Raw genomic sequence first — 11,533 nt, forward strand, 5'->3', positions numbered from 1 at the left:
GGATCAAACAGTGTGAATGTGAGTGTGCATTACTTGTTTTCTGGTGTGTATCCTTATAGAACACTCCACTAAAACTAGGCCAAAACATTATGCAAAAACACATTACAAAAGGTTTCAACAGATATTGTGATTGCAATGAATTACATTTGTAGTGGGTAGTGTTTATGTGTGTACCATTTACGTTTCACTGATGATATATACACCACAGTGTCTCTGCTAACACCACAAAGCTTTATTTATACCGGAGTAAAATAATGTTGTGGCAAAATTTAATTTCATCAGAAAATCTCCTGAGATTTGGATGTTGCATTTGGTCAGATTATGATTTCAGTAATATGTTGATTCATCATTCAGTAATTCAGTGTAATGTGTAAAGAACATATAACAAATAGGACAGTGGGTAGAAATTAGCAGGGGGAACATACATCACAATTTAACTACGACCAAAAAACTCCAGTGTCATGTGATATAAATCTTTTGCGAGTCCAACAAATCTGATGAAATGAAAATGATATTTAAGATCAACAGGCAAGAAAGGAAGACACTGAATGAAGTTAATGTTCATTTTCAGTTTATTGTTTGTTATGTCATTTTAAGTTTTGATAATGTTCTCAATAAGTTCCGATCGATCAACTCTGCTTTTTACTTCAGAGCTTTACTTGAGTTAGTGAGTTCAGTGCTTCTGCTTTTAACAGTACTTTTTAGTATTTGCATTTATATACTGGAACCTGAACTTTTCACTGCAGTAAAGAAGTTGAATCACTACTTGTCTTTTTTTTGCTAATATCTGTGCCTCTACTGGAGTACAGACTTGTGTACTTGTACCACCTCTGTACTTGAATCCCTAAAGTGCTTCATAACAATGGATTTGACAGGCGCCCCCCTCCACCTATCACTTCCTGTATGAGGAAGCTCTCACCTCCCTGGTTCCTTCCTGAATTTTACCCTGGTCTTTATCCAACAGCAGTGACATTTCTAATTATTAACTGGAACATATAAAGTCTGGAACATTTTACTCCCCGTCTACGTTGATAAAACCACAAGGCAGACTCCCTGTTATTTTTTTTTTCTCTCTCTTCACCTCTTAAGGCTAACGTAAGCAATGTGTGGTCCAGAATAAATGCTGCACCACTGTGTGTCCTCACTGTAATATAAACTAATGTAACGCTTCTGATATTGTGATGAAACATCTGTAAGTAAGTGCGTGCTCACACATACTTTTTCTAGGATGTCATCTGAAGTCCTATGAACTTCAGTGTTTATGTCAGACTCCATTAGAGTGCATACTGTATGTCCACGTCTAGTTAGTATGTACACAGACACACATATACACACACCCATAAACAGACCCGATTTAATGAATTAGTTTCCTCTCTGTCACAGGTTGTCTTTCCACCTCAGCGACTCTTAATTATTCACAGTTAAAAATGTTTGTTGGTTTCTTTGTTGTACTTCCCTCTGAGGTCTGTTTATTGTGTCTCCCTCGTCTTCACTCCCTCAGTCTGGATGTGAAGTGAGGGGGTGGAGTGAAAGGTGACAAAGGGCAGATATTTCCTCCCCAGCTTTGAAGATGCTTGTAAAGATGAAGGGAGTAAAAAGTGTAGAAGGTGAAGCTTGTTTTTCAGTGGAGATGGGTTTTTTTTTTTACGAGCAACGGTCGTATATACTGCAGCTAGAGGGTCTGATCTAACAGCAGCTTTGGGACTAGCAGCTCTTTTTCCAACCAAATGCTGTCACCACAAACCTTAAATGTCAAGCTAACACCTCATTTATGCAGAGCACTCTTAAATAGAGCCTCAAAACGTGGCTCGGTGGTGTGTCATTTGGCTACACATTTGTCCAACCAAACTGAACGTTCAACAGAAGTTTACAGTTCATTCAAAAACAAAGAGAGGACAACATGGAATCATTTGGACACAATAGTTTGACTGTGTATTGCATCTGTCCTCCCAGTTGTTAAGGGTGTGTACTTAAATTAATCCTCTTGGACGTTAATGTAATGTGGGCTTTACTGTAAAGCTATGATGCCATCAAGTGGTTAAGGAAGGGATTTTTTACAGTGTGGAGAAGATTTGACATTTGAAATCTAACACAATTATTAAACATTTAAGAGCTGCTCAGAAATAAAAGAATGAAGTGAAGGGAATTAACTCTCAAACAAACATCAGATTCTTTAAAGAATAAAATGTAGTGAAATATGTCATTTCCTTTTGCACATCATTGGAAATAATTATCAACTCTTTAAAGTTACAGTTTTTAGTCTGTCTCTATTGTCAAATGAGTTGAAACTACCAGGATCTAGCTTGACTCTGAAAATATTTTATATAAAAGTCCTTGTATTTACAGTTTTATAATCTAGTTGCCTGCGACAACATTTCTGGAGAAGTGACGACAAGAGCCAGGATAGTGACAGGTGTCTGGAAGAGAGTGAATATTTAGTCCTTGAAGTTGATGTGTTTGAAACGGTAAAATGCTCAACATAATGAACTGAGTGACTTTGACCAGGTCCATATTGTAACTGATGACTGGGTCAGAACATCTCCACAACTGCAGGTCTTGTTGAGTATTCCTGGTCTGCAGTGGTTAGTACCGACCAAACATTGAATAAGGAAGGACATCTTAATCTCAGGACCATCTGTGGGAGGTGTTGGACAAATAAATCAGATCCATGTAGGTCCACCTCTCTACTTCCAGGACTTCAGGGATCTGCTGATAACATCTTGGTCCAGATACCACAGCACACCTTCAGAGGTCTGGTGGAGTCTACGCAGGCCTCGGGTCAGAGCTGTTTATGTGGAAAAAGGGGAACCTACACAATATTAGACAGATGGTAAAAATGTTATACTCCCATAGATGCTGGATTGGTTGAGATCTGGCTGTTAATCTTTAGACCACCTTTGGTAGGTACCAATAACTTTACTTTGGGAATGAACAATAAGATCTGGAGATGATCTGACCCAGCAGTTTGAACTTCTCCCTTGTCAAGGTTACTCAGATCTCGTCTCTTGCCCATTTTGCTGCTTCTAATGCATCAACTTTGCTGGTTAAATGTTCACTTGCTGCTTAATACAGGGGTTGGACAAAATAATGGAAACACCTTCACCTCAAGATGATAATGCCCCAATCCATACAGCTAGAATTGTTAAAGAATGGCATGAGGAACATTCTAATGAAGTTGAGCATCTCGTATGGCCGGCACAGTCCCCAGACCTCAACATTATTGAGCATTTATGGTCAGTTTTAGAGATTCAAGTAAGACGTTGATTTCCACCGCCATCGTCTCTAAAAGAGTTGGAGGGTATTCTAACTGAAGAATGGCTTAAAATTCCTTTGGAAACGATTCACAAGTTGTATGAATCAATACCTCGGAGAATTGAGGCTGTAATTGCCGCAAAAGGCGGACCTACACCATATTAAATTATATTTTTTTGATTTTTTAAGGTGTTTCCATTATTTTGTCCAACCCCTGTATATCCCACCCACTGGCTGGTCCCATTGAAATGAGATCATCAAGAGACTGGAAACTGACTGAACTGATCTCTCTGAATGCTTTTAAATCCAAACTCAGAGTGTTAGAGAATATCTCAATGACTTGCACGTGTTTTACATAGGTTGACTGGTCCTGTAAATTACTGTATGTTGTAACCGTATAATGTAACTGTATGTTGTAACTATGTGTTGTGCTGCCTCTTGGCCAGGACTCCCTTGGAAAAGAGGTTATTAATCTAAATGGGATTTTCTTCCTGGTTAAATAAAGGTTAACTAAAATAAATAAATAAAATAAATATTAATACCACTTAACCTGTTGGTGGTCATAATATCATGACTAATTAATGTATGTGGAAAACATGGTAAAATATCCTAAATTTAAATTAAAAACATTTTTTAGGGACCATCATCATCTGAATCTGCTATATGTATGTGATGAGGAGGAGATGAGTGAGAGAGTCACTGTCAAGAAAATACAGTCTGACTTCACCAAGATCCACAAAGGAAGAGGCAAAAAATCCATTTCAACACCATGTCACAGTCATCCAAAGCCATATTATTCAACTGTTTTATTACTTTGTGTTTATTGTGTTGACATTTAACAGCATAAGAACAGCTTCTCTACAGGATACTGAGCAGACAACACCAAAAGGAAAAAGGAAGAACAGAGACATTCCAGCGGAGAAACTCCCATTAACACTGAAGGTCGTAATTCCAAAGAAAAGCCCTCCTCAAGCCAGATATGAGAAAACCGCAATAGCATCAGTTTATACTATAAAAACACATCTTTAACCCTGCACATGCAATAACTTCCAGACTTTAAACAGCATTGGTATTTGTCACTGCATTCAAATACATAGATTTATTGGATCTACATTTTTCTGACACCTCATTACCATAAATTTCATAAAGTTAGTGACAACAATCAGAGCTTGCAGAAGCTGTGAGCCTCACGTGTTGTCGGTGGTTCAATGAGACATGGTGTGACCATCATTAAGCTGAAAAAAACAAGCAGAAATAAAAGGGTTAAGAACAAGTATGCCTCTTCAGTAACTGCAAACAGCAACTAGAAGCACTCAGAGAGCGCAGACCTCCGCCAAGGCTGATCAGTGGGCCCCCCCGCCCCCGAATACCACCAAAATTTAATCATTTCTTCCTTATCCCATTTCCAACAAACCCTGAAAATTTCATCCAAATCTGTCCATAACTTTTTGAGTTATGTTGCACACTAACAATCAGTGCCCCCCCACCCCCACCCCCCGTGGGCCCCCCCCACCCCCGATCACCACCAAAATTTAATCATTTCTTCCTTATCCCATTTCCAACAAACCCTGAAAATTTCATCCAAATCTGTCCATAACTTTTTGAGTTATGTTGCACACTAACGGACAGACAAACAAACAGACAAACAAACAAACCCTGGCAAAAACATAACCCCCTTGGCGGAGGTAATTAAAGAAAGAACCTGTACTCAGTTACGGCACAAAGTCAAGATACTTCCATTTTAGGATACTTCTTACTTCCACTCCACTACATCTTAGAGGCACATTTTATGAGTTTTACATCACTACTTGTACCTGGCAGCTTTAGCAAATTTCCAACAATAAACAAACATAGAAAGATTATAAAATAAGACACATTATTAAAGATTATGCCAATGATGTCTTACAGAGTGTCATTAACAGTTCCAGCATATAGACATTTCCCCCTTTAATCTCCTCATGTTTTATTTAATTAAAGCTTAAAGCAAACAACATTGCATCAAATATAAAACATTAAAGATGTCCCAAACCTGCAAACTGATTTGTGTAGAAAAACATTGTTTTTATTCTTTCCTCCCCCATTAATCATTTCATTAAGCCTGATTTACATGTTTTCGTTGTCTATAAAACTAAGTTTAGACTAGTTCAAAGTAGCTCCATCTTCAGCACCTACAGCAATATCGGTCAGGGAGAACAGACCAGTACATTAAATCCTCAGTATTTTAACCACAATCTGCTGTACTTCAGCTTAAGTACGAGTTTTCATGCAGGACTTTAACTTGTCATATTTTTGTACTGGTAGTTTTATTTGACCCATAAAGACCCAGTACTTCTTGTGTGGTAGTTCCCAAATAAATTTTTCTCAAGATTTCACTTTTCTTAAGTGATTTGTCATCATTTATTTTATTATGATTCTCTGAATTTTGAGTTTTTCCAGTGATGATCATGTATTTTCCTCTATTTAATTTACTGATCATGTAAGTTTTCATAAAAGCTCAGATTACATTTGAGGGTTAGTATATCAAAAATGAAGAAAACTGAAGAAAAAGTGACTTTTTCAGCAAAGATATCATTAACTGAACATAAACCCAGTGTCCCCATCCACTGTCAGTGATTAAACTCCATGGGTTTTACTGGTGAATCAATGTTGCAGAAGATGATGGTGTTTCCACGTTCACTACGGAACCTCTGAACATCCAAATGGGTCATATCTGATGACCATGAAAAGATGACAAACTGTATTTCACACCAATTATTTACATGTATTGATAGGATTAGTGGATCAACAGCTATTAAACATGCTTTTGGTAGCTAATGGCTGTTTGGGCCTTTATGGGTTAAATAATATAGCTGAAGTCTTCCACCCCTGGTTAACAATGATTTGCACAAACCAGCTCACCTTTTACGACGACTCTGGCCAGGGCCTCACTGGAGCCGATGTTATTGGTGGCTACACATTTGTACGTTCCGCTGTCAGCGAGTCTGACGTGGGCTATGAGGAGCTTCCCATCCTTTGTGGTCTCTGCTCCTGGGGGCAGACCGGCTCTGCCCTGTCGGCTCCACTGGAACTGAATGGGATGAGAGCCATGGGCGAGACACTGCACCAGCAGAGCATCTCCAGGCTGCAGTCTGACCTGTTCAGGCAGACAGGTGGCATACGGAGGGGCTGTGTGGACCACAAAACCGTACTGTTAAAACTGCTGAGAATCACTATGTCCATGATATCAGTATCGTTAATTGAGCTGCGTTAGAGGAGCTTTGCCATCTGGGTGTTTTATAGTTATTTCTTTTATCTGGGCAGCATTCAAAACAACCTGTCAGGCAAAATAGTGTTCAATAAAAATTCATACCATGTAAAAATTAAAAACCACCCTCAGAAGACAATTATGTAGTATGTGTGTCAGTGTGATTGCATCTTTACAACAAAAATTATAACTGGACGCAACAGGAATCAGATGAAAATTTAGTAACTGAAGATATAGATATAGTGATTTTTGGAGAACTGTCTACAGTGACCTTGACTTTTGACCTTAAATCCAATCAAATTAACCCAAATATCTTGACTCTATTCATGTATGTGTTAAATTACAATCAAATATAATGTAGATATAGCCTTTTTTTTTTAGCACTATTTTATACTGCACTATTGTCTTTGCATTATTTTGGCTTGGTATTATTTTTTTCTGTTCTTGATACAATTTTTTAAAATTCTTTTTATTTTTATCATTATTAGTATTAGTATTATTATTATTGTTGTTGTTGTTGTTATTATTATTTTTTTTTTGGTAACTTTTATTCTGTATTCTATGTATTCTATAGTACTTGAGAGCATCAAACACCTTGTTTGTGTTTACAAACTTGGCCAATAAAACTGATTTATGTTTTTTCCTGGCCTGGACCTTCTGTACTCCCTCATATGGAACTCACATAAAAAAATAAATGAATAAATAAAAGAGAAGTTCTTCAAAATTGTGGACGTGGCACTGCTGTTTGATGGAAATGAACTAAACTATGAAACCTTTTATAAAAGCTAACTGAAAGTGAACCGAACTTGAACTCAAGAAGGATTGAAAACTGGGAAACTATTACTATTGCAGCAAATAACAATTAGCAAGTTCAACCCTGTTTGTGTTCAGAGCAAAACAGTAGCCCATTGACCCTACATTAAAGCAGAGGTCTGACAGGGTTTTAAGGCTGTCAGTACTACATAAAGTCACTTCAGTTAGTTCTGTTCTGCCTAAAAATGTACCACTACTCATCTGTGTCCAAAGCGTCCATGGTGGAGATGAACCTGTATTTACAGTTTGTATGAATCTGATTGTGTGTTCACTCACTATCCACCTCCATCTGCGTGTATGCTTCACTGTATCCATGTATGTTGGTAGCATTACAGATGTATTGTCCAGAGTCTTGGCGCCCCACACTGGTCAGAGTGAGAACACCGTCGACCATGGTGTGTTTCCATGGCAACGGTGCTCGTAACTTGGACCAGGTGATGACGGGTGGAGGAGAGCCTTACAGGAAGAACGGAGGAGGAGACATTATTTCAACCTTTATAGAGTGCATAGCTAAAGGCACAAGGAACAAATGAGAAAAAGCATAAAAAACGAGTTAAAACACAAAGACATTAAGAAAATGGATCAAAAGTGATGGTAAAGAAGTAGGTCTTTAAAGTAGTTACTATGGTTTAAAGTCTATTTACCATTTGAGTAAAACAGGAGCTAAAGGCAGTTTAACCACAGTTACTTCTGAGGAAAATTAAAGCAAATGACAGATGTATGACAATTTCCAAATGTCCTCTTACCTGTGGCCTGACACTCCATAATGACTGTATTTCCCTCTATCACAGTCATTTCTGGGGCACTCACTGAAGCCACCGGTGCACCAGGCCCCCCCTCCACAAGGATGTTGATTTTAACTTCTGCCACCCCTTCATTATTTTCAGCCTGACAAATGTACACTCCAGAGTCCTCAGGGCGGACAGTGGGCCACTGAGGAAACAATGAACATAAGCAGTGAATCAGAATCAGAATACTTTATTAATCCCAGGGGTAAATTATTGGGTGTTACATTCAAGTACAATAAAATGTAGCAGGAAGGAAATGATCAATACAACAGAAAAAGAAAAATATATATGTATATAAAGCTCTAAAAAATACCAGGTATACATGTTAAATCACTCTATTAACCCATAAAGACTCAGCACTACTTTTGTGTCAGTTCCCAAATGACATTTTCTCTATATGTAACCTTTTTTAAGTGATTTATTACCATTTATTATAAAATTATCTTCCGTATTTTGCATTTTATCAGTATAAATCAGGTATTTTCCTGTATTTAATTCACTGATCATGTAGATGTTTATAAAAGCTCATATTAAAGTTGAGGGTTAATATATTAAAAACAGAGAAAACTGCAGAAAAAGCGACTTATTCAGTAAAATCTATCATTAACCAAGCATTTCCATCCACTATCATTTATCAAACTCCATGGGTTTTACTGGTGAATCAGTGTTGTAGAAGATGATGGTGTTTGTACGTTCACTACAGAGCTTCTGAACATTCAAATGGGTCATATCTGATGACCATGAAAAGATGATAAACTGCATTTTACACCAATTATTTACATACTGTATTGATAGAATTAGTGGATCAACAGCTATTAAACAGGTATTAAACAATTTAGATCAGCAGATGCTTTTGGTCAGTGATGGATGTTTGGGTCTTTATGGGTTAAGACACAAAATTAGAAAAGAAATTTGTACAATATGTACTAAACAATATTTTAATCCTGTGGACACAGATGAAAACTTGTGTATGTGCTCTTCATTTACCTGTATGGTGTTGCCATCATTTGTCTCTAAGGTAACCAGCTGCAGGGTGGAGCCTTGGCGTTTCCAAGACAACGTGGGCTTGGGTCGACCTGTGGCTCGACACTCCACTGAAACATGGTCTCCTATCCTGACCCGCAGGGGCCCTGATGGTGTTAACCGTACTTTAGGTGGATCTGAAGCAGAAGAACAAGAAAAAGATTTAAGAATCAGTGAATGACATGCAAAAAAAAGACGGTTATATTTGACTGTTTGAGCTATTGCAGTTGTGATATGTGTCACAATTTATTTGAATTGGCAAATAGAAAAAATTATGTGAATGAAATTTGCTGGGATTGTGCCAAAAAAAAGCAGGTTCCTTTACATGAGTATGATTTATGGATCTCTCTGTGGCAGCACAGTCATTTATAATATGTTGTGACACATTTTACCTTTATCAAAATCTGCAGCTCATGTGATATTGAAATTTTTATAACAATACAGAGTTGGTGATAAATCTCAAGGTGCCCAGGTTTCCCACTTTATATGGTACTGTGCAGAATTTTTTATCCCTTTTCCCACATTGCACATATTCAGGCAATGTCCCACTTTTTGACTTTGAGAGGGATACATGAGTTCAAAGAAACTATCACATAAGACCATAAGTACAGAGAATTTTTAGCTTCTCAATGGGATCTTACTATGAGATATGGGAAAGCTGCCTTCACATAAAAAGCATTTTAAGTTAGGTGGACACAACAGGAAAATATAAAACAACCTCTCAAGAATCAACGTAATGTGTCCTTATTTGACCCCAATACTGGTGCTGGGAATAAATGGTTTGACTTCAGTAATCATGATTTTTTAACTATATGTGATATTTTGTCTGACATTTAACGGTCCCGAGGCTGGAAATATGCTACTGTTCACACATTACACACACACATTATAGAAACACAAAGACAAGCATACATTTGACGTTGAGCACAGCTGTGGCAGTGCCACGGCCTGCAGAGTTGGCCGCCACACATCGGTACTGGCCCTGGTTTTCAGGTCGAGCATTCGTAACTGTCAACACTAAACCATCAGGACCAACTTTAACATTGTCTGAAAAGAAAAAGTAAACATCATTCAGTTAAACTTCACTGATGCTCATCCTTTCTAACAATGCTTATGCAGACAGTAACTCATAACCTGCTAATCCCTGGTTATTGGTTCTCCTCCACTGCACAGAGCTCGACACTGGGCCACTTCCCACAATGCACCTGAAGCTCACAGTCTCCCCCTGGCGCACAGTGGCTGCCCGGGGCTCAACTGAAACGACAGGAGCCTGACTCACCGCTGCAGAGAGAAAGAGGCCTGTGAAACACACTCAACCGTGCAAAACACATGGATGAACCTTAGACGGGTCTGGGCAACGTACAGTGTAAACAGAAAACACCCCAGAGCAAACAAGATGAGCAAACACAGACTGGACAGAGGAGCAATTTGATGACAAAGCAAAAAAGTTGCCAAAGAAGAGAAATATTCATATATAGCATTACATTAATATGTCTTGTCAGTTTTGGGATATCTGCCTCTATGAATACAATCTCTGGAATTCTGGTTTTGATACTCACATAAAAACTTGACATTACTAAAAATTAGCACCAATGTCTTTACAAAAACAGAGTTTGTGTTACTCTGGACAACTGGACAAACTGAATACTTACAGTTGGAATGTTTTTGTTTTTTTTTTTTTTAAAGATATGTAAAAAGGACACATACTTTAGAGTAAAAAAAAAACGTGCAAACCAATAAACTACTGATGTCTGAATTGCACTTATATGCTTTAGATTCAGGAAAATGAAATAATAAAATACACTGCTTCACTCTCACACTATAATGACACTGAGACAAAGTGTTCTGTAGTTCAAGCTTGGGACATTTTAACAGAAACTAAACTTTAAATCACAGTTTGATTTTCAGTCCATTAATTAAATTTTAAAAAAAGAAGGATGTTAAAATATCAGTGTCACAGCAGATGTTACTCAGCATAAAACTGACCATTACCTGGACACAATAGAGAAAAGAGGATCAAAGCTCCAGGTAAGAAATCCATGATGGACCGGGACAGTCCCACGTTCCTGCCTTGGTTAAAATCTTTGCTTGATTCTGTCTTTTTTTCAGTCACTTTCAACCTTCAACCCCTCTCACCATCCAACCCTTCCCCTACTCAAACATGGTCCGCAAGTGCCAGTCACGTATGAGGAGTTCAGTGATTACGCTTTGAGAACGTACACATATCTGATTTGGGTAAATACCTTCACAGTGTCTCATTCACAGATATTTGAGTTTCATTTAGTTTACTAACTTACTGACTTATACTACAACAAATCCCTCATCTCACTTATTCATTATAGGCCAAAAAACTACAGAGTACAAACACTGGACTTTGTGACCCTGTATGTACAACTAAAAGGGGTAGTCTGTC

General features: G+C 37.9%; 1 protein-coding gene across 1 annotated transcript; it reads right to left on the minus strand.

Annotated features, from left to right (window-relative positions):
• Positions 1 to 4,126: 4,126 nt before the first annotated feature.
• sid4 (secreted immunoglobulin domain 4) lies at positions 4,127 to 11,181 on the minus strand. The gene is made up of 8 exons (XM_030145728.1): positions 11,113 to 11,181; positions 10,255 to 10,401; positions 10,033 to 10,167; positions 9,085 to 9,257; positions 8,056 to 8,242; positions 7,586 to 7,765; positions 6,151 to 6,417; positions 4,127 to 4,487 (listed from the first exon to the last, which is right to left on the minus strand). The coding sequence occupies exons 1-8, from the start codon at positions 11,159 to 11,161 to the stop codon at positions 4,483 to 4,485; spliced, it is 1,143 nt and encodes a 380-aa protein (XP_030001588.1). The 5' UTR covers positions 11,162 to 11,181; the 3' UTR covers positions 4,127 to 4,482.
• Positions 11,182 to 11,533: the final 352 nt, after the last annotated feature.

This window comes from Sphaeramia orbicularis, chromosome 1 (genome assembly GCF_902148855.1).
Source record: "Sphaeramia orbicularis chromosome 1, fSphaOr1.1, whole genome shotgun sequence".
Classification (NCBI taxonomy): domain Eukaryota; kingdom Metazoa; phylum Chordata; class Actinopteri; order Kurtiformes; family Apogonidae; genus Sphaeramia; species Sphaeramia orbicularis.

Excerpts from the sequence above, each read along its gene's own strand:
- sid4 (XM_030145728.1), bottom strand. The coding sequence starts at position 11,161 with ATGGATTTCTTACCTGGAGCTTTGATCCTCTTTTCTCTATTGTGTCCA. Across the intron at positions 8,243-9,084 it reads ATGATGGCAACACCATACAG|TGGCCCACTGTCCGCCCTGA; the intron begins GTAAATGAAGAG and ends TTGTTTCCTCAG. Across the intron at positions 7,766-8,055 it reads TATGGAGTGTCAGGCCACAG|GCTCTCCTCCACCCGTCATC; the intron begins GTAAGAGGACAT and ends TCTTCCTGTAAG.